General features: G+C 35.3%; 1 protein-coding gene and 1 long non-coding RNA gene across 6 annotated transcripts in view; one reads left to right on the top strand and one right to left on the bottom strand.

Moving 5' to 3' along the window:
- SLCO1C1 (solute carrier organic anion transporter family member 1C1) overlaps positions 1-17,876 on the bottom strand; it is a 67,379-nt gene extending 49,503 nt beyond the window's left edge. For 3 of the 5 annotated variants that reach the window (XM_042991861.1, XM_042991864.1, XM_042991865.1), the window contains exons 1-5: positions 17,791-17,876; positions 17,551-17,700; positions 17,123-17,258; positions 12,513-12,682; positions 10,948-11,089 (exon numbers count right to left, since the gene is read on the bottom strand). In XM_042991861.1, coding sequence (XP_042847795.1) covers positions 10,948-11,089; positions 12,513-12,641 — 271 coding nt within the window. In that variant the 5' untranslated portion in view covers positions 12,642-12,682; positions 17,123-17,258; positions 17,551-17,700; positions 17,791-17,876. Of the gene's footprint in view, positions 1-10,947; positions 11,090-12,512; positions 12,683-17,122; positions 17,259-17,317; positions 17,404-17,550; positions 17,701-17,790 lie in introns of those variants that run through there. The other 2 variants (XM_042991863.1, XM_042991862.1) reach the window with 2 other exon arrangements.
- The window catches only part of LOC122240307, a 63,367-nt gene extending 37,274 nt beyond the window's left edge, over positions 1-26,093 (top strand). Inside the window, exons 2-3 of the long non-coding RNA XR_006219814.1 lie at positions 11,355-11,431; positions 25,432-26,093. This is a non-coding gene — a long non-coding RNA (uncharacterized LOC122240307). The remainder of the gene's footprint in view (positions 1-11,354; positions 11,432-25,431) is intronic.
- Positions 26,094-26,639: the final 546 nt, after the last annotated feature.

Genomic DNA, 26,639 nt, shown 5'->3' with positions numbered 1-26,639 from the left:
CTGTCTCCCCACCATCCTTCCCATCCTTTTTCTCTTCTCTTTAATCTGAGATGACTGTTGAAATTGTCTCCATGCTCATTACTTCAATTATTTCATCCATTTATCAAAATACTTTAATTATCAACACAACTACCTCATTGTCATCTACCCTGATTATTTGTCCTTTTAAAAGTGTTTTAACAGTAAATCAAATTGTAGAAGAGTTCCTTTAGGTGTCCTCTTAAGTTTTCCTCAATGATTTTGAAGTGAACCTTATTACTGTTTTTTCATTCATCAATATTTTTTATTAAAACTTGTCAGTTTCCCATTTGTTCTTAAAACATACATTACAAATTCTTGCTTCAGCAGATATTCCTTCTAAAAAAAGTATGATAAACACAACTGTACCTCACTTTATGAAATCAAATTATGAAATTCATATTAGTACAAAAAAGAATTTTTCTGCAAGTAGAAGTCATGCTTTTTGAAAATGTCTCTAGAGAAGCATATGATAAATTACTTTTAGTTGATGATGGTGATGAGTGATTAAATATGCTTTAGGGAAAACATCCTCATATTTTGCTGTACACAAAAACGCTGAAAGGTGGTGGTGACAGTAACAGAAACCTTAAAAATGCAGTATCTTGGAAGCTCCCAACAGATTCTGATTCTATGGATCTAGGGGTAGGAAAAGAAATCTGCATTTTTAAAACTAGCTCATATGTGCTGATGGAGATGGTTCCTGAAATACGGTTTGATAAACATTGTTTAGAATCTTAGATTTCAGAAGGCTTAAAGTTTCAGTTCTTTGCATTTGGAATAGTCTTTAAAATCTTCAGTGCTAGATAGAATAAGAACTTAGCAATTCCCCAGCAATTGATTGTGATGGCTGATGGATAGTGCTGCTTTGAAGCTTTCTTGGATGTTTCCAATTTTCGAGCAAGATTGTGTTTGCTTACATCTGTAAGCAATATTCTAATTTACTACTGTTTGTTCACATTGCCAGCTTTAGTCAAGTGCAAAAAGAGTAGCAATTTTTATAGACTTGAGGACAATAATGACAGTGAGAAAATTAGCTTGCACAGTGGCTCTAGGTTTTATGGCTTCAGAAAGAATTAAACTTGTTTTAATTTTCACAGGGGAAAAAATATTGAGTATGAGATTTCTCATTCGGTATTTAAGAATTTAGTAGAAGAAACTTTGTATCATATTACATTGATAATTATGTCTATACTTTTGTTAATGTGTCACAGTGAATAAGCCAAAGTAAAGTAAAAGCTGACCTTCAGTTATACGTAATGTATCCCTGCAACCAACATTACCTATTCTCCCCAACTCCCACACCACCAACACTTCACAATAAAGAACCCATGTTTACAGACTGTTTCTGTGTTACATTAGTGAGTATGCCAAAGACTACATAATACCATTTTAGCATCTATGATATCTATAGTGTTTTTGCTTTCTTTACTTTGTGTCCCTCTGAGTTCTCAGAAGATACACATAGAAAATAAATGGCAATAAGTAATCTCTAAAAAACTAAATTGGATATCAAAATTCTTTCACATTTACTATCACTAGCTTCTGAAAAAGACAACAGATCCAAAGTGTTTTAAAATGGTTTTACCAAGCTTTTAAGGAACAGATTCTCCCCACCTTCTCTTTCTTCCTTTCTCTCAACACACACACACACACACACACACACACACACACACACACACACACACACACACAAAGTACTTAGATAACAGAAAAGAAAGCCATCCAACTCATAAGACTTATATACCCTTGAAACCAAAACTAGACAAGGACAATGAAAGAAAAGACCAAATGCAATTTGTTCCAGAAGTGCAAGGGTACCACCAAATAAGATAAAAAAATATATATGTTAATTTAATCATTGTATTAAATTAAAGAAGGAGAAAAATTCCATGGTTATCCCAACAGATGTAGTAAATGCATCCAATATAGTTAACCACTCATTTATGATAAGAAAAATATTTGAGCATATTAACTTTTAAAGTATATCTACCAGGCACACCTGGGTAGCTAAGTCGCTTAAGTGTTCACCTCTTGATTTTAGCTCAGGTCATGATCTCATGGTTTGCGAGATCAAGTCCCATGTAGGGCTCTGCACTGACAGTGTGGAGTCTGCTTGGAATTCTCTCTCTTTGTCCCTCCTTCACTCATGCTAATTGATTAAACATTTTTTTTTAAATAAAGTGTATCTACCATATTACACTGCACACATATTACTTAATGGTGAATTTATAAAAGCATTTTCATTAAGGTCACATATGAGAAAAGAATGCCCATTGTCACTGCTTCTATTTAAGATAGTACTGAAGCCAAGGAAATAAGGCAAAAACAAACAACAGATATAAGAATTGGAAAGAATAATATAAAACTGACTTCTGTCTCAGACAATATGATTGTCCATTCAGAAAACTCTACTATAGACATCTATAGACAATTAAAATGACACACATTTATACTATAAAGAATCCTGGGGCACCTGGGTGGTTAAGTTGGTTAAAGTGTCTGACTCTTGGTTCCAGCTCAGGTTATGATCTCATAGTTGGTGAGTCGGTGCTGCTAAGCATAGAACCTGCTTGGGATTCTCTCTCTCCCTCTCTCTCTCTCTCCCCTTTCACTGGTTGCTCTCTTTCAAAATAAATAAATAAACTTAAAAAAAAGGAAAAAAAAGAAAATCCTAAAGACTGCATAAAACAACTACTAGAAATAATAAATAAATGCAGTAAAGTAACAGGAAACAAAATAAATAACCAGAAATTGGTAGCATTTCTATACAATAATGACAAAAGAGAAGAAAAGAGAAATTTTAAAAACAACACCCTTTACAACTGGACTAAAAAGAATAAAATATGTAAGAATAAACTTAACCAAAGAGGTGAAAGAAGTATACTTCAAAAACCATAAAACACTGATGAAAGAAACTGAAGATGACAAGGATACCTGGGTGGCTCAATAGATTAAGTATCTGACCTTAGTTTTGGCTCAGGTCATGATCTGATGGTTCATGAGTTCAAGCCCCAAGCCGGGCTCTGTGCTGACAATTGCAGAGCCTGCTTGGGATTGTGTGTCTCCCTCTCTCTCTGTCTCTCCCCCACTTGTGGGCACGCTCTCTCTCAAAATAAACAAACATTTAAAACTGCTTTTAAAAAAAACAAATTGAAGATGACAAAAACAAATGGAAAGATATTCCATGCTCATAGATGGGAAGAATTAATATCATTAAAATATTCATATTACCCAAAGCAATCTACAGACTCAATGCAATCCTTGTCAAAATACCAACACCATTTTTCACAAAACAAGAGAAAATAATACTAAAATTTGTATGGAGCCACAGAAGACTAGTGATCTTGAGAAAGAAGTACAAAACTGGATGTATCACAAAGTAGATTTCAAGATAACTACAAAACTGTAGCAATCAAAACAGCATGGTATTGGCACAAAAAATAGACACAGAGATCAAAAGAACAGAATAGACACCCCAGAAATAAACACAATTAAATGGTCAATTAATTCACAACAAAGGTAGCAGAAATATATAATGGGGAAGACAGTCTCTTCTATAAATGGTGTTGGAAAAACTGGACAGCCATATGTAAAAGAATGGAAGTGAACCACTTTTTAATACCATACATCCAAATAAACTCAAAATGGATTAAAGACCTAAATTTGAGATCTGAAACAATAAAAGTCCTAGAAGAGAACACAGGTAGTAATTTCTCTGACATTGGCTGTAGCAAGATTTTTCTAGATCTGTCTCCTCATGTAAAGGAAACAAAAACTAAAATAAACTATTGGAACTATATAAAAATAAAAAGTATTTACACAGGAAAGGGAACCATCAACAAAACAAAAGATAACCTGCTGAAGGGGAGAAAATATTTGCAAATGATATATCTGACAAGGGTTAATATCCAAAATAAAGAATTTATATAACTCAACACCAAAAAAAATCTGATTAAAATATGGGCAGAGGACCTGAATAGACATTTTTCCAAAGAAGACACACAGATGGCCAACAGACACATGAAAAGATACTCAACATCAGTAATCATCAGGGAAATGTAAATCAAAACCACAATGAGATATCCCCTTAGACCAGTTAGAATGGTAACTATCAAAATGACAAAAAATAACAAGTGTTGGCAAGGATGTGGAGAAAAAGAAAACCTCATGCACTGTTGGTGGGAAGGAAAATTGGTACAGCCATGGTGGAAAATAGTATGGGGGTTCCTCAAAAAATTAAAAACAAAAATATCACAAGAATAATTTTACTGTTGTGTATTTATCCAAAGAAAATGAAAACCCTGATTAAAAAAGATGTATGCACCCTTATGTTTATTGTAGCAGTATTTACAATATCCAAGATATGGAAGCAACCCAGATGTCCATTCATAAATGAATGGATAAAGGAGGTGTGCACGTACACACACACACACACACACACACACACACACACACACACACACAGGAATATTATGCAGTCATATAAAGGACAAGACTGTGCCATTTAGGACAATATGGAGGGACCTAGTAGGTATAATGGTAAGTGAAATAAGTCAGACTGAGAAAGAAAAATACCATATGATTCTACTCATAAGTGAAATCTTAAAAAAATGAACAAAAAGCAGAATCAGACCTTTAAATACAAACTGATGGTTGCCAGAGGGGAAGGATGGTTGGGCAACATGGATGAAGGGAAGAGGGAGACACAGTCTTCTTGTTATGCAATGAGTAAGTCATGGGAATAAAAGGCACAGCCCAAGGAATACAGTCAATAATACTGCAGTAGTGATATAATGGAAGATGATGGTAGCCAGACTTGTGGTGAACACAACATAAAGTATAAACATGCCAAATCACTAAGTTGTACACCTGAAATTAAGGTACTATTGTGTGTCAACTATAAATTTTTTTTTTTAAAATTAACATAAATTCAACAAGGTTTCTGCATAAATATTATATTAGATGTTAACATTGTTCTAATATTCCAGGAATTGCTAAATAGAAAATGTAACAGAAGACTATTGTTGTAAAAGCAATGATTAGAGGGAACTTTAGAACACTGAATGCATATATTAGAAAAGAAGAAAAATTTAAAACCAGTAATCTAAGTTTCCACCTAGAAAATTAGAAAAAGAGCCAATTAAATCCAAATGAGGCAGAAGAAAAGACATAATAAAAATTACAGCAGAAATAAATGAAATTGAGCACAGAAACTCAGAAGAAAAAATCAACAAAACCAAAAGATGATTCTTTGAAAAGATCAATGAAATCAATAAGCCTCATGGGGCTCCTGGGTGGCTCAGTTGTTTGGGTGTCCAACTTCAGTTTGGGCCATGTTTGAACCCCATGTTGGGCTCTGTGCTGACAGCTCAGAGCCTGCTTGGGATTTTGTGTCTCCCTCTCTCTCTCTGCCCCTCCCCACTTGTGCTCACTCATGCACTCTCTCTCTCTCTCTCTCTCTCAAAAAAAATAAACATTAAAAAATTTTTAATAAAATGTATTTTTTAAATAAAAATATAAACCTATAGCCATGCTCACCAAGAAGAAAAGAGAGAAGATTCTAATTACTAATACCAGAAATGAAAAGGAAGACACTACTACAAACTTCATGGACATTAAATAATAAAGGAGGGGCGCCTGGGTGGCTCAGTGGGTTAGCTTCCGACTTCAGCTCAGGTCACGATCTCAGGTTTGTAAGTTTGAGGCCCACAAAGGGGTCTGTGGTGACAGTTTGGAGCCTGAAACCTGCTTTGGATTCTGTGTCTCCCTCTCTCTCTGTCCCTCTACTGTTCACACTCTGTCTCTTTCAAAAAATAATGAACTTAAAAAAATTTTTTTTAAAGATAGTAAAAGAGTATTATGAACATTTCTATGCCTACAAATTTGATAACCTAAATAAAATAGACCTATTTCTTGAAGGACACAATCTGCCAAATTTCCCTAAGAAGAAATAGATAATATAAATAGGCCCGTATCTATTAAAGAAATTGAACCAATAATTAATGACCCTCTAAAACAGAAAGCACAGACTCCAAAAGATTCACTAGTGGATTTTACCCAGCACGTAATGAATAAAGTATACCAATTTTCTATAATCTCTTTCAAAAGATATAAGCAGAGGGGAAATTTCCTAAGTCATTTCCAGGAGGCCAACATTGCCCTAATACTAATATTTCTCATGAACACAGGTAGAAAATTCCTCAACAAAATATTAGCAAATATTAGCAAATCACATCCAACAATATACAGAATTATATACCATGACCAAGTGGGATTTTTCGCAGGTATGTAAGGCTAGTTAAACATTAGAAATTATATTAATATAATCTATCACATCAAAAGGCTAAAGAAGAAAAATCACATGCTCGTATCAGTAGATGCAGAAAAGCACTTGACCAAAATCCAACAACCATTCGTGATAAAAATTCAATAAACATGGAAGAGACACAAACTTCCTCAATTTGACAAAGAATATCTACAAAAATATATAGCTAACATCATACTTAATGATGAAAAACTCAAAGCTTCCCACTAAGATCAGGTACAAAGCAAGAATGTCCCATCTCACTATTACTTTTCATTACTGTATTGGAGTCCTACTTAATACAACAGGACAAGGAAAAGAAGCAAGGGTACACAGACGTGGAAGGAAAAAATAAAAGTGTTTTCATTCCCAGAAGATATGATCATCTATGTACAAAATCCAAAAGAACTGACAAAGGAACTTCTGAAAGTAACAAATGATTATAGCAGGATTGCAAGCTACAAGGTTAATACACAAAAGTCAACTGCTTTTCTACATGCCAGCAATGAACAAATGAACTTGAAAAACCATTTACCTTATCATCCCCAAAATGAAATGTTTAGGTATAAATCTTAAAACATGTACGAGATATATGTGAGAAAAACTAAAAAACTCTGATGAAAGAAATCAAAGAACTAAGAAAACAGAGAGGCATTCCACGTTCATGGATAGGAAGACTTGGTATTATCAAGATGCCAGTTCTACTCAACTTGATCTATTGATTCAATCTCAGTCAAAATCCCAGGAAATTATTTTGTGGATACTGACAGACTGACTTCTAAACTGACAACCTGGAGAGGCAAAAGACCCAGAATAGCCAACACAATATTGAAAAAGAACAAAGTTAAAGGATTGACACTACCAAACTTCAATATATAGTATAGAGCCACATTAAACAAGACAGTGTAACAGTGGTGAACGGATAGACAAATAGATGGTGGAACAGAATACATAGACCAGAAACAGACCTACATAAATGTAGTTAACTGATCCTTAACAAAGGAGCAAATGTAGTATGAGAGAGCAAGAATAATCCTTCCAACAAATGGTGCTGGAACAACTGGACATCCACATGCAATAAAATGAATTTAGATACAAATCTTATAGTCTTCATAAAAATAAAGTCTAAATATATGACAGACATGTAAAATGCAAAACCATAAAACTTCTAGAAGATAACTTAGGAGAAAAGCTAGATGACCTTAGGTTTAGTGATGACTTTTTAGATACAACATAAAAAGCACAATCTGTGACAAAAAAAATGGATAAGCTGGCCTTCATCAAAATTAAAAGTTTCTGCTCTGTGACAGATAATGAAAAGAGGATAAAAGGACAAGCCACAGACTGACAGAAGACATTTGCAAAAGTCATATCAGATAAAGGACTGTTATCAAAAATATTCAAAGAACACTTAAAACTCAATAATAAAGCACAAACAGTGAGATTAAAAAATGGGCCAAATAACAGACAGTCACCAAAAAAGATTTACAGATAGCAAATAAACACATGAAAAGAACTTGAACGTCATATAAGAGAACTGCAAATTGAGGTGCCAATGATATAACACTATGCACTTATTAGAATGGCCAAAATCCAAAGTATAAAATGCTGGTGAGGGCATGGAGCAAAAGGAGCTCTTGTTCATTGCTGGTGAGAATGCAAAATGGCACAGAAGCTTTGGAAAACAATTGACAGTTTCTTACAATACTAAACATATTTTCCCCCATATGATCCAGCAATTATGCTCTTTGGTATTTACCCAAAGAAGGTGAAAACATGTGCACACAAAAACCTGCCCAGGGATGTTTATAGCAGCATTATTCATAGTTGCCAATGCTTTGAAACAATCAAGATGTCCTTCAGTGGATGAATGGATAAATAAACTAAAGCCTATCCAGAAAATGGATTATTATCCAGCACTAAAAAGAAATGAGCTATCCAGCTATGAAAATACTTGGTGGAACCCCAAATGCATATTACTAAGTGAAAGAAGCCAATTTGAAAAGGCTACATACTATATGACTCCAACTATATGACAATCTGGAAAAGGCAAAACTATGGAGGCAGTAAAATGATCAGTGGTTGCCAGAGGGTAGGGGAACATGATGAAAGAACAGGTAGAGCACAGGGATCTTTAGGGCAGGGAAAGTAGTTTGCATGGATATCTAGCATTTTATATATATACATATATATATATGTATGTATATATATACACACACACACATATATACACATATATATATATACACATACATATACATATATACACACACACATATAGATATATATATATATATATATAGATAGATATAGATAGATATATAATGCTATATCTAGCATTATACATATATATATATTTTTTTTTTCAATCCCTTAGAATATACAACACAAAGAGTGAACCTTAATATGAACTATGGTCTCTGAACGATAATGTTATGGTAGGTCCATCAGTTGTAATATATATACCACTCTGGTGGGGGATGTCTTCATGGAGGAGGCTTTGTATAGGTAGGAGTAGGGTATATATGAGAAATCTCTGTACCTGCCACTTAATTTTGCTGTGAATCCAAAACTACTCTAAAAAACAAAGTTTTTATAATGTCTACATGAAGTTGATTAAATACTAAAATATGAAAAGCAAAAATTTTAAATATTTATAAGAATATATGGGAAAACTTTTGAAAGAAAGAGTATCTGGAAATATTAGGAAGTGATAATATAGAAAACATTTTATTTTCTTGGCAACTCTGCTATTGCTGGAGAAAGACTTTGGTTTGAAAAAATACATTATTTGGGAAAAAACTGAGTGCCTGGTGTGTGGACATTAGATAATAATGCCAACTGATGTCAAAGGATAAATGAGATTGTTCTGCAAAAAAGAAGAAATGGGAGCTAGAGACAATGGTGATAGTGCATCCAGAATCCTGGAAGGAAGGAATGTGGAGAGAGGCAAGAGGAATAAATTAGGATTATGGTCAGGAAACCCACTTTTCTGAAAAACTGTGGATTGCAAACAACTGGAGAAAACCTAGTGATGTTTTGGAATAAAGGTTTGCAATGGAAGTGAGAGGATTTCAAAGCATTTTACTGTATCTAATTCAATAAACAGCTTCTATCCTTAGAATAGTCTGAAAGAATTAATATCAATTTATTCTCAGGGTCCTTTGTCACTTCCTGTGAAACGTTAGTAGTCTGTATCAAATATAGGCTCTCTCAAGTTGCATTAGGACCTGGGGACTTAAGAAAAAGTTTGGACCATATTCTAAGTCTCTTCAGCTCTAAAATGTTTTTATACTATAATCTAGAGTGAGCAAGAAGTACCACTTGATATATAATTTTCTATCTGTTCATTCCTTCTTCTTTTTGTGTGATTTGTTCTTTCAATTAGAACTAGTTGCCTCTTTATACTCATTTCTTCCTGTGATTACGTGTGTCATCCTTATCTTGACTCTCCATGGCCCTTCATTCAGTTTAGGGCTATAGACAGGACAGGCATCAAGTACTACATCAACTATCTAGGTCTATCTACAGAATTTACTCAAGGGAGTGATATGATCAGATGTTTCAAACACTTGCTACAGAAAGTATGGCCCATTGAATAACAGCTTCATGTGATATGGGAGCCTGTTAGAAAGGCAGAGTCTTATTCCAATTTCTACAGACTCAGCATCAGCATTTTCACCAGGTTGCCCAGTTATTCGGATGTACATTAACATTTGATTAGTACTGACCTAAGCATTCCCATTTTTTTGGTAGGATGATGAAAGAAGGATTTGGGAAGAAAACCCTGAAGGTAAAAGGTTACCTTTTCATTCTTTTAATTAGTTTTGTGATATTCAGAGTAAGAACAGAAATATACAGGATGAACTAAAAAAGTCATTGTTGAAGAGTTGAAAAATATTTCCTCACATTTCTATAAGTTCACATGAGCTGAAACTGGAGCCATTAGAGCTTTTACTACATAAAGTATATATCTGAGTCCCAAGGTAGTAAGGACCCTAATTCTTTATTTTAAGAATTACAGCCTTGTACCTTATCAATTCAGGAAGCTCTAGGTGGAATTATACTCTTTAAAGTACTTCCAACACAGTGACTAAAATCATTTGGTCTTTTCAAGTGCCAAGAGGAAGTCGATAGTCAAATGCTACCCAAAGACACATGAGAGTAGAAGTTTTCTTGCCTGCTTTGCTCTACTGTTCTCGTTAATAGGATTTTTTTCTAGGTCACTGGGCAGAAAACTTCTTTTATGGTTTCACTTCTTAAATCATTACAATAAAGATTTGTACAACCCATGTGAATTCTTCCAAATTTTGAATCACAGGGCTTTCAGGATATAGAACTCTTCTGTAAAGACAGTTCCTGAATATTTTTAACTCAAAATCCCAATAGCATCTCACCCTCTCCTCTAGGAAAGTCTCTCACTCTGATTGGAAACTGAATTGTGTGTCATATAATAGTGAACACCTGGCCTCCACTGTAACAGGTCCTAGTAAATTCTGTCTAAACATGAAATTACAGAGAGAGTCTGATCCTAGCAACAACAGAATGCAGTGAGGATGTCATTTAGTAACGCCTAGAAGACCTTGTACTTAAAAGTAAAGCCATGTATCTGCAATACCTACCAATTTCAAAACTACCATCAATAACTCCCACCAGTGAAGAGGGGATATCAAACCTTCTCTCTATCTGAGTGATGGTGCTCTTCAGATAGCCTTCTGCCAATGCTTTGGCAAAGTAAACGAAAGACAAGGCACCCAAAAATACCTGGAAAATATGACAAGTCACACTTAGTCTGACTCTAGCTTGACATACATGTGGAAACTTACTAAACAAACAGACAAACAAGAATGCAAACCAAGAACAATCTAACAAGCTTGTTATCACTGAAGATTTCTCTCAAGGATGGGTACAGGCTTTCTTCAGCCTCAAGCTCATGCAGATTCCTAAAAATACAAATTCTGAAATATATTTCATTCAGAATTTATATTGAATTCTGCTTTTTCCCTTCTTTCCACCCCTTCCCCTCAAGAATACTTGAAGGAGTCTTGGCTTTGGAAAAAAGATCCACTGTATGGTGAAGCAAAGAGTGGAAGGAACCATACATAGGTAAGAAAATAAAACAAGGATATAAATCAAACACTTAACATCTTATCAAGTCTAGTACTCATGACTGTTTCACAGTCATAGCAGGAACATAGCAGACCAAAAAAAGTACAACTACTATCCTTGTGCTTGAGTTCATATTCAAGTTAAATTCATTCTCAAATGAATGTTTTTTTAATAGCTGGCTTATGTATTTTGCCAGACCTGAGTCTGTGATGGAATATCCATAGAATAGATGAGCATTTATATGAAAACACACACATGTATTTGCTAAGTGAATGTTTGGTACAAAGAAAGAACAGGAACTTGGGAGTCACACTGAGCACCATTTAAAAAGCAACGCTAGGGGTGCCTGGGTGGCTCAGTCGGTTAAGCGGCTGACTTCAGCTCAGGTCATGATCTCTCAGTCCATGAGTTCGAGCCCCACGTCGGGCTCTGTGCTGACAGCTCAGAGCCTGGAGCCTGTTTCAGATTCTGTGTCTCCCTCTCTCTGACCCTCCCCTGTTCATGCTCTGTCTCTCCCTGTCTCAAAAATAAATAAAACGTTAAAAAAATTAAAAAAAAAAAGCAATGCTACCCCTTACTGTGCAGCAAGGAAAGTTCAAAATTTTCATTTACAAAACAGGAATAGATGGACATTTCATAGATTAAATGCTATCACTGTACTTAGCATAATATCTGGTACATGGTAGAAATTGAATAAACATTAGTTTCTTCTCTCTCATTTCAGTTTAGGAGGGGCATTCAAATGGGGCCTGAAAGTAATATGCAGTAACAACGTACATGGTAGAGAGAGACTGCTTTCACTGCCTGATAAAGTGTGGTTTCAATAAGTTGCATCTAAGATCGCTTTTTAAAAAGGAAAAAAAAATTCTTGCTTCTAACTACATATGGAAAATATGTAATTGCTAGAAACATGAATTATAAAATTGTGTAGCGAACATCTGGATGGAGAGTCAAAAACATGGACTCCACCAAATAATTCCCCCCAACACCACCCCCCCCCCCCCCCCGCCTAATTCTTTGTTACTCTTTAGTTCACTACATAGGGTTATTTGTTGTTTACTGTTGAACTGCTTGTTACCTTCAGTTCACCACAGCACTGTTGTTTCTCCTTTGAGGAAGAATATTCTGTTGTTAAGGAAGGTCGCCCGACAGGTTGCATTGAACTTTTGCAGAATAACTGGATATTTTCTTTGGATGAAGTGTCCATTATGAAAATATTCCTTGACTCTGATCCTGTCAAGGTTGCTTCTGACAGTAAAAAAACAAAACAAAACAAAAATTCAAATCCACTGTTTATTAAATAATGTTTTTATTTCACAGATCACAATTCTGGAGACATAGTTTGATATAAGCTACCTTATTTTACCACAGTAAGTTGGCAAAATTTTTCAATTAAAATTGACCAGTATATTTGATTAACTAATCCAGCTATCAGGGCTCTGTAGCCAACATTCTTTCTCAATCCCTCCAGCTTAAGCCTCATTATGGCAAAGAATAAATTTAAATGTTGTCTTTGGAATAAATAACGAGGCAGAATTTTGTAAACTTTGTGGTCTTGCCAGCTTAAACTAGAAGCAAGCAGGAAAGGAAGAGGAATTCAACCATTTGAATATTGATTCATTAAAATTAAGTCATTAAAGCCTTTTAATCTATCTTAACAGAATGGGTAGAAAAGATTGATGTCCCTTATAGGTCCCTGTAGCACACTGTTATTCCTATAGGTCTGCAGCATCCAAAGTAAGGTTTAAAATATGGCAAAAAAGAGAAGAGGACCAATTTATGTATCATTTTAGTTTGACACACAAGGAAGCAGCATGATTTGTGCCTCAGGCTTACATTTAATTCAGGCAAAAGTTACTTTAGTGCCTTAAAAAAAGATGGCCTCCCTTCCTATGTTTAATTTTCCATCCTCCTGTCCTTACCAAGCCCTGGACAGTTTCACATGCTCTGAACCTATTTTCTCCTATTCATATCCGTATTTACTTTTTTAGGATTCTGCATGGCTTAATACCTGCCTGAAAAAATAAATTAAGTGAAGAGATTGAAAAAACAAAATAACTTCTGGATCACCCTAATGATGCATTTGTATGTTAATAGAAATCTTGCATATTCTCATAAAACTAATTAAAGGAATAACATTAGGAGTAAAATTTAATGTACTTAGAAATTTAGGCTTATTCTGCCTATGAATATATTACCTTGACTTTATGTAATACTTATTCTGTGTTTCCTAAACCTCATCCTTCACAGTTTGAATTCATAGATAATTTCTCAAAACTGAAAAATCAAGAATTTATTTTGAAATATGGAATTAAATATCAAAAGTAAGACCTGAACAATTAAAACTGGAGGGGATTCCTCTAGGGAGTGAGATATGAGTTGAGAAGGGTAAACCAAGGGCCTGTTTCTTTCTTTCTTTTTTTTTTTAGTATTAGATTTTTAGATTATTTGATTTTTAGATTATTTGATATGTAAATTTAACTTTTAAGAAATGGGCAAGGAAAATTGAAACAGAAAAAAGTTAAAAACCAAAGAACTAAACAAAGAGCAGATAATACTAAGCAAGATCAAAAGACAAAGACCCATTGGGGTGCCTGGGTGGCTCAGTGGTTAAGCTAAGCATCCCACTTCAGCTCAGGTCATGATATGGCAGTTCTTGAATTCGAGCCCCATGTTGGGCTCTGTGTTGACAGCTCAGAGCCTGGAGCCTGCTTCAGATTCTGTGTCTCCCTGTCTCTCTGCCCCTCCCCTGCTCATGCTCTCTCTCTCAAAAATAAATAAAGATTAAAAAAAAAAAAGACAAAGACCCAAGAATACAATATCAGTGAGCTCTATACATAGATGTTTATAAGTATAAAACATAGAAATTATGCACAATATATAGAAATAACTTCAAAGTCTTGACCAAATAGATACCTTTCTGGCAAATATTAATTACCTGTACTGATACAGCCGAGAAAAGAAAAATAGCCAAGGGAACCATTAACAAAAATACCCTGAAACTATCCTCTAAGCAAAAATACTAAGGACAGATCCCTTAAACAAAAATATTAAGGAGTACTTTAGTAAGGGATACCCTTCAAAGAGAAAATATTAGGTAATTAAAACAGATGAAATCTGTATTCATTTAAAAATGTCAGAGTTATATTGAGCAAAATCTCATTTAGATAGCACAAGGAAAAAAAAAACACTTCAGGTGAAACTTAGAGATGCTAAAATTTTAAATAAAATACTAGTAAATCCAAATTAATTTATATTCTGTAATTAGGATCTAGTTTACAAATGTAACAATTCATATTAGGAATTTTATTTACCAAATCATTACATTAATGAATGTATACATTTATAATGTTACGTGTTATAATGAATATCAAAACATCACATTGTACATCATAAATTTAGACAATTTTTGTCAGTCACATCTCAAGAAAGCTGAAAAAAATAAAAATAAAAAAATAATAAAGTTTCAGTAGATGCCAAACACCAGGTGATAAAATTTAACATCCATTTCTGATTTAAAAAAAAACAAACACAACTTCTAAGAAACTAAGGACATAGAGATTCTTCTTTACCATGTTCTGATACCCAAGGCCAACTTCTTATGTCCACTGAGTCACTGAAACTAGTTTTCCAGAACAATGTTTTGTCAGAACAATGAAAAAGGAGTCTGAGAAACATTGGGTTATGCAATGTTGCATAGGTTTCTCTGCTAAAAGACTACTGAGTACCTGTACCTTCATTAAATTGCTGGAGACACACTGCCAATAATAATAATAATAATAATAATAATAATAATAATAATAATAAGTCAAAACATCTAAATGACCTAAATGTCTAACAAATTATGGTCTATTTATGCAAGGAAATCTTTTGAAGCCTTTAGAAATTAGTGTAAAGAAGAAAATACAGCTATATAGAATATTTTTATTATAGAGCTGATTTTAAAACTTCATGGTATAAAACAATATACATAATACGCTATTTTACAACAGAAGCATACATTTTCACATGTGTATATCCATAGAAACGAAGTTTCAGAAAGTCTAGATATAAAGAAAAAGTTAACACATTATTTCTGGTTGGTGACACTGTAGGCAATGTTTTAAAAATGTTTTGTGTTTCATATTTCCTAATGTTTCTATAATGAACATACAAAAATATTTTAAACATTAAAGATGTAAAAATATCACCAAGCAAGAAATATATACCAGAAAAAATTTAAATTTAATTCAAATTGGCCTACTGTTTCAGAGCTTCAATATATTATTTCTGGCTAGTTATAATAAAGCCAATGGACCAGAACAAATTCTTTAATAATTAAATATACTATCACTTTTAATAAATCTATCTTTAAAAGATTTAAAGGTTACATCTAGAATACTAATGTTAAAGAGAAAAACAATCATGTTGCAAACAATATTAAAATCTTGAGACACCAAAACACACTGTCTTCTTATATTTGGGAGTGTTGCCCCAAAAATCACTCTAATCTAGAAGTAATGACAAAAATAAGAAAACTATAGTCATCTTAGTTGATGTTGTGTTAGGGCAAAATAGGATTCAGCTTAAAACACTGGCACTGGACATTTTCACTGAAAATGTCATTTCATCTTGATGGCTAATTTGCATATCACCTCAAGAATAGTCTGTTTCAAGGACACCATGTTTATGAGTATTGAGCTCTTCATTCCTGTGTGAGAAGAAGAAGGAAAGCTCAAGGACATGAATGGAAAGATCCTCCAGATTTTCTCCCTCTCTCTATTCATTTGCAGTTGCAGCAGTAGAGCAAAGGCACACAACTATTTAGAAGGATTTGCATTTGGCAAATCCTTAATTGTTCTTCCACCACTTGAACAGATTCCTCCAGGAAAAGAGTTATGGCAAAGTTTTCATCCAACATCCTGGGTTGGAGTAGATCTTACTCTGGAGGCCAAAGAAAAAGAAGCCAATCGCTTTTCATTTTTTTCACTTAAAAAAAAAAAACACGACAGAATTCTCTGTTCATATGAGTTTGAAAATGAATCTTCCGGTCTTGAAAGAGCATAGATGGCCTGAAAAGGTGTAATTGGATCACATAGAAGCCCTGAAGCTCTGTGCCCTAATCCTGTGACATAGATTCCATCCACAGTCAAACTCCAAAGACTGCCAGAGAGAAAGTCAGAGAGCAACCCCCAACACCCTCTTCTTTTACTCTCATGAGGAAACCCTCTGGACTAGCTTGTCTTCTGGACACCAAATAATCTCATGGTACTTGCTAATACGAACTGTGAGTTGTTAAGAAAGCTAAGCCCCCTAATGCAAGTAATTGTTTGTGTCAGATTCAGATTTAACAAGTACTATTTATGTGCCAGGTGAATTATATACTTTTGGCTGATCCTTAAAACAACTCAGCAAGGTTAGCATTAGAATTCCCATTTTATAGAAAATTATACAACTCAGAGCTGTTAAGTGACTTGTCAAGAACTACCCAACCAATAAGCATCAGAGTCAAAATTTGAACCCAGATCTGAGTTGATCTGACTTTAACCTGTGTCCTTTCCTATTTCTATTAACCTGACAAGGGCCCAATTTTAATGGTGTGTATGGATAAGATACTTGTAGTGCAGAACTGAAGGGTTTATTAGCTGCTCTCCTATGAGAATCTGGTGTGATAGTCACAAAATACAAAAGCAGAGAACTAAATCTTACCTGGAGGTGGAGATCAAAGACAGCCAATTCCTCTCAACTTGCTCAGCAAGAGGCTGGACCCCAGTCCACAGACTGAAAGAGGAAACTGGGGTGAATTCTACAGCAGCTCTGAGCAGTTCTGCCAGGTGGGGAGAGCCTGGATGGACACAGACAGAGCAAATTAGGGGAAAGAAAAGATGAAGGGCATGGTCTCACCCCTGGGCAATTTCGACTGTTTCCTCTTTCCTCCTGGCCTCTTTTCTCTGGCAGTCTGCAGAGAACAGGCCACGCTGGCAAAGCCACTGACGTGCATCTCAGCTCCCAGGGCACAGAGAGAGCTGAAGCTTTTGAGCCATTTCTTTGCAATTTGCTGCAAGTTTAAGGCCACACGTGATAAAGCTTTCTGTATGGGAGAGAGTGAAAAGAGAAAAGACCACTTGTGATCTTACTTGCTGATTCCCAGAAACAAAACTCTGCAGGGGGCAGAGGGGAAGGGAACAGAAGCAGGAGGAGGGGCGGAAGTCTGTAACAAAGATCCCTCCTTCTCCTTCCAAGAAGTTTTTAAGCCAGCTGCTCCTTGAGACATCATTGGGATACTTCTGTTTAAAAAGAAAAAAAAAGGCTCATAGGCTAAATCTCTGTGTGGTTTCTTTTCCCACTGGGATTCTAGAATCTTAGGGAACACATACCAGGTCAGGATCAAGGCTCTGCAGAGTTCTTTCTAGAAAGAGTTAATTCTCAGACACAGGATCAGTTGCTCACATCCACAATTTATAAGGACCCAATAGAAAAAGAAAAAAACAAAACAACATTGGATTTTTCAGCATCCACTTGTTTATGCTATCTAAATTCTAAGGAGAGAGAACTCCTTGCACTGAAAAATTCTCAAATTACAATAAATTCTTTTTCCAAGATTACCATTTTAGGAGGATTCTGAGCCATATCAGCTTGCATTTGGTTATGGTAATAAATGAATTTGCTATCGGGTATCATCCAAGATCCATCATATTCTTAAATGGCTGTGACTCTGACCTGGTCACTAAACTTTACTGAATTTCAGCTTCTTCCTCTGTGAAGCAGAATTTTTATTCAAAATAAAATAGATTCATGGGGGTCTCTTAAAGATTAAATTATATGAGCTATTCAGAAGTATATTCCAAATAACAAAATGTTATAAATGACTAGAAAGTATCATCATTACATATACAATTTCAGTTCACACAATGGTAAGGATCATTAACCAAAAATCAAAGGTTATAAGCACATTTCACTACAAATGAAAAAAAAAGGATACAAATAAAGTGATAAATCTTACAATGAGGCAATGGTACATTCAGATTCTGAAAGACCAAATATTTTATTTTAGCAATCAAACTAGCTTTTGCTAGTGAGCAAGCATTGCAATAGGTCTTGTATTTTCAATGTGTTTAACAGTGTGGCCATTAGTGCATTCAAAGGGAAGCAGTGTTTACTATCCCAAAGTGCAAAGAGCCTACGTTTCCTCACCAACAAATGGAATTTTCCCGAGAGTGTAATTTGGTCTATCCTCAGCTTACTCAAGTTCACTCTCTAACATGATTCCTTTTCTGACCTCTTCAGTCCACAGTTAAAGTTACAGTTTTGAATGTACATACTACTTACTTTACACAATATTCAGCACTTCTCATATGTAGTCTTTCATTGGACTATATCCTACTTCCATATTTTAGATCAGCAAACTTTTCCTGCAAAGGGTCAAATAGTAAGTGTTTTAGGTTTTGCAGGCCATATAAACTTTACCATAACCACTCACCTCTGCTGCTGTGGTGTGAAATTAACCATAAATGAATGAGTTTTCTAGGGCTGCATTAACAAAGCCCCCACAAACTGGGGAGCTTACAACTGCAGAACTTTATTATCTCAGTTTTGGAAGCTAAAAGTCCAAAACTAAGGTGTCAGCAGAGCCATGCTCCCTCTGAAACCTAAAGAAGGGATTCTTCCTTCTCTTCTACCGTCAATGTTTGTTGACAATTGTTGGAATCGTAGATTCATTACTTTAATCTCTGCCTCTATTGTCTCATGACCATTGTCTCTTATGTGTCTCTGTCTTCTCCTATTCTGAAAAGGACAGTCATAGTGAATGAGGACCCATTCCAGTGCCCATCTTAACTTGATCACATCTGCAAAGACCCTATTTCCAAATAAGGTCACATTCACTGATACAGGGCATTAGGATTTCAACATGTTTTCAGTGGGGAGGACACAACTTAACCCATATCATTCATATTGTCATTTCCCTCCTTACCTGAGTTGTTTCACATAACTGTTTTAATCACTCACTTGCACAGCGCATCACTTCCTTTGTCCATTGGTCAATTTGTTCTTCCTTGACAAACCACAGTTGGGTTAAATTCAAATTTCTCTCTACTCTGTATTTACACCCACACTGTTTTAAATAGTTGAAGAAAAACTCATTAACATGACATAAGGGCTTATCTTAAATTTATGACCACTGACCTCACTGGGTCTTAGAGGCATTGTTAAGCATAACTTTTAATAACCTAATCCCTTTCCCTTTCTTCCAAATGACTTCTCTCATACCCTCAACATTTCTTTCCCAACTTTCATTATCAGCTGATGACCTTGCTTAGGGAACTCACTGATGAAATCAGGAGAGAAATATTGTACTCTTCCCCCACCACCTTTACTCTCCATCTGCATTTGTATTCATCTGATTTGTTTCCTCTTCTATTCCTATGGTTGTATGGTCCATGTTTCTAAGACCAAGCTTTCATCTGTACTCCTTACCTAAAATTCCTCTTCTCCAATTCTTGTCCCACCAACTCTGTTTTTTTTTTTTTTTTTTTTTTGCCTCCACAACTCTACCACAACTACTTTCATAAATAACATCAAAGGCCTTCATATTAATAAATTCAGCAGTTTCTGGGCTTCATCTTCATTGAGCTATTAGCAGAATTGCATACCATTGATTGTGTCCTTCTCTTTAATCCATTCTCTTCACCCGGTTTTTATAACTCCACACTCTCTTTGTTTTCCTCCTGGCTAAGTGGTCATTTCCTGTTAATATTCATTGCCACAGCACTCCACAGTTCAGTCCTTAGAATATCTTCTTTGCCCTATCTACATATACTCCCAAATCACCTCATCCAGGCTCATAGCTTAAAATGTCATTTATAATTTAAGATGAACCAGGTTAAGAAAAACTTGGTAGTCCTATATTTGAACCAGGAGTTTTCAGTCTGAGTGATATATATCTTAGCTCTCTGCACTGAAAAGGTCTAAAACCAATCATCAACCAGTAGCAATAAGTGCAACCAGCACTGAATTGGGTCTATAAATGCTATAAAAAAGGAATTATGGCTTCTCAATATGTGATTACTACCAGGTCTGAGAATATAAGATGAGCCCAGAATATTTGTCATACAAAAAAGCAGGGAGGCCTTGAAGACTAGATTGTGCCCCAGTAACTCATGGGCGAATTTGAACAAGCTCCCACTAACCAACTGTAGGAAATTTTCATCATTAAGAAAAGTAACTGTAATGGTTGAAATATATAGAATGTTTAAATTCATGAATTCATAGCACTCCAAAAAAAGAACATGTTAAACTCTGGATGCTTCTAAGGAACCACTTCAATACATCTAAAACTGGTACTTAGGAGAAAAATTACATTTATCCTGTCTTTCCTAGTCATTAGAATCATTAAAATGTGAAGAGATTTTTTTCTCTATAGAAATATTCCAAATAATGAACAAAAAAAGGATGAAAGAACTAGAATACCATAATTTTCAAACCCCTAATGAATTAATGCATCTAGGTAATGGTCACCAACGATCAATAACAATACAAAAAAGAAGGAGCTATTTTAAATATCTCAATGGACTCTAGAAACTTGAAATATCACCTCTGAAATAGCACTCTTCCCTAGTCCAAAAAAAATCTTACCAAACCTCAGTTTAGATCTAAATATCAGTTCTTAAGAAATGCAGGGAAGAGAGGAGTGAATGCCTGGGTGGCTCAGTTGGTTAAGCCTCCGACTTTGGATCAAGTCATGATCTCATGGTTCATGAGTTTGGGCCGTGCATCCGGCTTTCTGCTGTCAGCACACAGCCCACTTCAGATCTTCTGTCCCACACTCTCTCTACCCCTCCCCTGCTTGCGCTCTCTCAAAAATCAATAAATGTGTGGGGAAAAAAAGAAGAAATGCAAGGAAGAGAAGAACATGCTAAACGAAACTATAAAGGTGCAATCAGCAAAACCCAAAATGGAGACTCTCATTAAGACAAACAACTATTTTTTTTTCCCAACCAAAAGTGCAAGAAAGAAAGGAAATGGGTCCAATTAATAAATGGACCATAGACCTTAAAAGACACCTCATCAAAGAGGATATAAAGATGGTAAATTAGTATATGAAAAGATGTTCCACATCATTAGTCATCAGGGAAATGCAAGTTAAAGTGGCAGTAGGACACCAATACACGCCTATTAGAATGGCCAGATTCCAGAACACTGACAACACCAAATGCTGGTAAGGACTTAAAGCAACAGGGACTCTCACTCATTGCTGGTGGGAATATAAAATGGTACACACACTTTGGAAAACAGTTTAGTGGAATCTTACAAAACTAAACATATTCTTCCCATAAGATCCAGCAACCACACTTATTGGTATTTACTCAAAGAGTTGAAAACTTACATCCACTCAAAAACCTGCAACACAGATATTTTTAACAGCTTTATTCATAAAGGCTAAAACTTGCAAGTAATCATTTTGTCCTTCAGCAGGTAAGTAAATAAACAAACTGTGGTCCATCCAGACAGTGGAATAGAATTCAGTACTAAAAAGAAATGAGCTATCCAGCCATGAAAAGACATGGAGGAACTTTAAATGCTTATTTCTAAGTGAGAGAAACCAACCTGAAAAGGCTACATACTGTATGATTCCAACTATATGACATTCTGGAAAAGATAAAAGTATGAAGATAGTGAAAGACCAGTGATGGGCAGAGGTTAGGGCTGGCGGCGATGAACAGGCAGAACACAGAGGATTTTTAAGGCAGTGAAAATACTCTGTATGATACCATAAGGACAGATACATGTAATTATACATTTGTCCAAGCCCTTATAATGTACAACACCAAGTGAATCCTAAGGTAAAATAATGGACTTTGGGTGATTTATGATGTGTTCATAAATGGTCCATAAATGGTAAGTTCATTAATGGTAACAACTGTGCCACTCTGATAGTGAGACTGGTAATGGGGAAGGCTGAGTGTACAGGCGGCAGGGGTATATGGGAAATCTCTGTACCTTCCCCGAAGTTTCACTGTGGGCATGAGCTTCCATCATGTGGAATAACCATGTGGTTCATATGCCTTCTTTATTTTCACTGTGTTCCTCATCCTAGTCATGATTTGTAGAAGACATAATTATAGCCCCCAAAGAAGTCCACCCCATCATCCCCAGAAAATTATAAATATGCTAAGTTACATGGCAAGAGATTTTTCAAATGTAATTAAAGATCTTAAAGTAGGGAGATCATCTTGGATTATCTGGGCCCAATATCATAACATGAGCCCTTAAAAGGAGAGAACTTTCCTAGCTGGAGACAGAAGGATGCAGCAGAAGTCAGAAAGTCTCAAAGTGTAAGAAGGAATCAGGTGACATCACCAGTTTGAAGATGACGAGCGGTGAGAGAAGCAATGCCTACAGGAAGGAAGTTGCCTGAAGACCCTGAGAAAGGCTCTCAGACATCAGCTGGCAAGGAATGGGGGACCTCAGTCCTATACCACAAGGAACTGCATTCTGCCAACCACCTAAATGAGTTTAGAAGTGGATTCTAGAGACTTCAGAGAGGAGTCCGGGCTGGCAAACACTTTGGCAAACACTTGATTTCAGTCTTGTGAGAGACCAGAAAGAGAGTCCTGCCAAGTCCCTTTAGACTTCTGACTGGCCAAGCTCTGACCCAATAAGTCACCATTGTTGTGGTAATTGATTGTTGGTTTGAAGCCACCAAGTTTGTGGCAATTGATTATAGCACAAATAGAAAATGATTACATAATCGTTAACTACTTTGCACTCTCTGAAGACCAGGACTTCTCTGAATTCACCTTTGGCATCTTATAGGGAAAAGGCAGTCAAATTGACAGTAGAGTAAGCACAAAGTATGAACCAATATGTTCTCCCCATGCCCATCCAGCTCTAACTGGCCCCAATAGCCCAAAAGATCTCAGCCAGCATGGGCAGCCTGATAATTCTTCAAATCTGACAAATTTCACCAGAAGTGGACCTTGGGCTCCTTTATAAAGCCAGCAATGATGTCAGAAAGAATGATCAGGACCTGAAGTAGCTTCAGGATTAAATAAGCTTAAATCGATCCTAATAAGCAGAAGAGTTTCTAATTATTTAAGAACTGATTTTATTTCATTTTTCTTTTCATTGGTTGGGGTGTACCCATATCCCGAGCTCCACCTCACGTGGCTCAGCAGGCATAGGGGTGATCTGTAGAGCTGACCCAGGACACACTAAACTGATCTCCAAGGCAGTGGCTATGGTCATCCCTTTGCCCTGGGCTGAATCTCAGGAGCCATTAGAAGATACCTATCATCACTTCTCTTACCCAACCATGTAAATGAACATTTGCTTACCTACAAACAGTTTTGATAGCACCTAGCTGCAGGAAGGAGATGAAGGTTGGGACTGGAATTTCCAGATATTGCTTCCTTCCCACTGAGGACATCACTGTAAAAGGAAAGCCTTGGGAGAGGGATAAAGTTTACAACTCAAGAAGATACTGTCAATCTTCCGCCCTTTTGTGCTGTCTGTGATTGGAAGTATGTATGTGTATACAAAAGAAAGAAAATATACATATACAGTGTGTGTAAATACTCCACTGATAATAACTTGCCTAAGACACAGAAATACAAATGATAGATGGTTAGTTCCTTTGGTGAGGGATAGTTTGGGGCCAAAGTGAAGAAAGCTACAAATATACCAAGTTTAGGAGCAGGGATTTTGCCTAACAGGGAATGAGGGAAATCTGTATGTGTAGCTTAAAGAATTAATTCCTTGAAAACTGTGGATAAAAATCATATTTGCTTTTTTTTTTTTTGTCTGAAGACTGTATGTTTGAGTTAGTTAAAACACTCTGAATGTTTTGAATCGTTCAGTTTTCTTAAAAGCTTTCAAAGATGCAGAACAAGAATTATTCTGAGTCTGTACAACCAAATATCCCATGTATTAGGCATCAACAGACAATCCGTATAGGACAAATTGTAGTATTTATAGGATCAATGGCAGAGCTATTTTATAGAACTCTGCAGCTGAATGCCAGAAATCTAGGTATGTTGATTATGGTGTTAACTATTTGATTAGACAAAGAACACAGCTTAGTTACAGAGAGATGAAACTAAGAATTCATCAGCAATAGGCAAGGAAATGTGATCATGGGGGAAAAAGCCCCCAGGAGTCCTTAGGAATTGTAGGAGTCCAGCAGATGTCTCACTATAGCATGTATAGCTGGGCACAAACCACTGCATTTGGATATGAGAGGGAAGGATGCCTTCAAAACTGGATGGGGGGCTTGGATTGTACAAATAACTACATCAAACATAATACCACAGAATTATATTTATATTATACATTATTTTCACATTGTAACATCCACATTGATCATCTGTGACACAATTCTAATAATTTTGAGTATATGTTTACTGTAACATATATATATATATATATATATATATATATATATATATATATATATATATATAATCAAGAGGCACTTCCAATAATTCTGGCAAAAAAGGAGCATCAATATAGTGTCTATGCTAAAAAACAATAAAAATAAATACAAATTAATATTTTTTTCTGTACAATTTTATGTTTTACAAAATATTTATCAGCCATTAACTAAATCACTTAACAAATAATTTTGATAGGAAGATACGAAGTATTGCTACATGTATTAAGTGTGAGATACAGGTGTAAGGACAAGATTTACTTCAATTGCAAAATGATCCCTTAAGTCCAATGCTTCACTCTTGGGTTTCTAAAAGTTGATAAATTTGGAGAGTTGTTAATAAACACGTTCAGTTGAGAGTGGTAAGAACTACCTTGTTAAAAATTGTCATGTGCAAAAGACATTCCCTATACTGTTACTTTGGTTGCTACTTATTTGAAAATATTGCTTTTCAGGAATACTAAATTAAGTTAATGTAATACTCTCTGGTTTGCAAATACCCTACAAAGTCAAATATTTGGGACTTACTAATATAAACTTTCTAATGGCAGTTTTTTGTTTGTTTGTTTTTTTGTTTTTTTCTCCTTAGGAAAAGGAAGAAATAATGACTGATCAGAACAACTATTCCATCGGGAATCAGAAATCCATTTCAATACCAAAAACCAAATCAAATTAACCAAATCAGCCCGAACCAAAAATATTCTACATTCAAATTAAAGTTCTTTCAGTTGCATATACAAATATCATGATAGAAAGCCAGGAAGAATTCTTACTCATTATTTTGCACTGAAAGTTTTGAATATTTTTAAAAGCACCGATTTTTCATTTTGTGATTTACATGACCAAAATCTTTAGGAAGAAGTATCAAGGGGTGGGTGGGTTCAGTGATATTTATTTCCAGTGCTCATCAACTAACAAACTGTCCTTGTTGGAGCAAAAAATGGTATGCATACTTCTGTGAGAATATATCAAGAAATGAATTGACACTCAAATGGAAAACAAAAACAAAAGCAAACCACCAGTTAAGCAAACATGGTATGGTAAAAATCCCATGCAGATATTTGACAGAATATTAAAAAATAGCGATTATATAAAAAAAACCTAATGAATAAATATACACTAAATGTCAAGCCAATAAACCCCACTAACAGGTAATATATAGGTAATTAGGATTATTATTTAAAGATAGCAACACTATCATACTGGTTTATGCTTATAACTAGCTAAAACATAATATGTGATAGGAGTTTTTGAGCCATAAAAATAACCAGTTAATTTTCGAAAGAAAGTTGACGGAAAATTCTAACCAACAAGTTATATATACAAAACATCTTTAAACAACTACTTTTAATTTTACATTAAATCATCTAAATATTTTGCTATTATATAGGGAGTAAAATTACTAGAATTAAAAGAAAAAAAAAGTCCTTCCCATCAAAAGGTACTCAAGCAGCAGTTTCTAAGTTCTAAAGGCTAATTCACATTCCAAAGCATGTGTACGTGCTGACTGTATAACGGAAGTCAGGGCTGAAATATGGATCCATTAAGTGTCTTTACTCAAGAGTAACTGATAACTAAATTGGTTTATCACAAAGATGGAGGGGTGTGCTGGCATGATCCTTCACATTTTATGTTGTGTTCACTCCTGATCCATAGTTTTTTTTTTTTTCCTGCTTTCTGGTACCATGGACTGCACAATGAAACTGGGTGTGGAGAGTTGTAACTTAGGTGAAGGGCATTCTTATTCCTTGTTATGGCGGAGAATTTCTGATCACTTTTCCTTGACTATTTTGAGTT

The sequence above is a fragment of the Panthera tigris genome, chromosome B4, assembly GCF_018350195.1.
Source record: "Panthera tigris isolate Pti1 chromosome B4, P.tigris_Pti1_mat1.1, whole genome shotgun sequence".
NCBI classification, from domain to species: domain Eukaryota; kingdom Metazoa; phylum Chordata; class Mammalia; order Carnivora; family Felidae; genus Panthera; species Panthera tigris.
The sequence above is the reverse complement of the archived record's forward strand: the minus strand, read 5'-3'. Positions and strand labels throughout refer to the sequence as shown.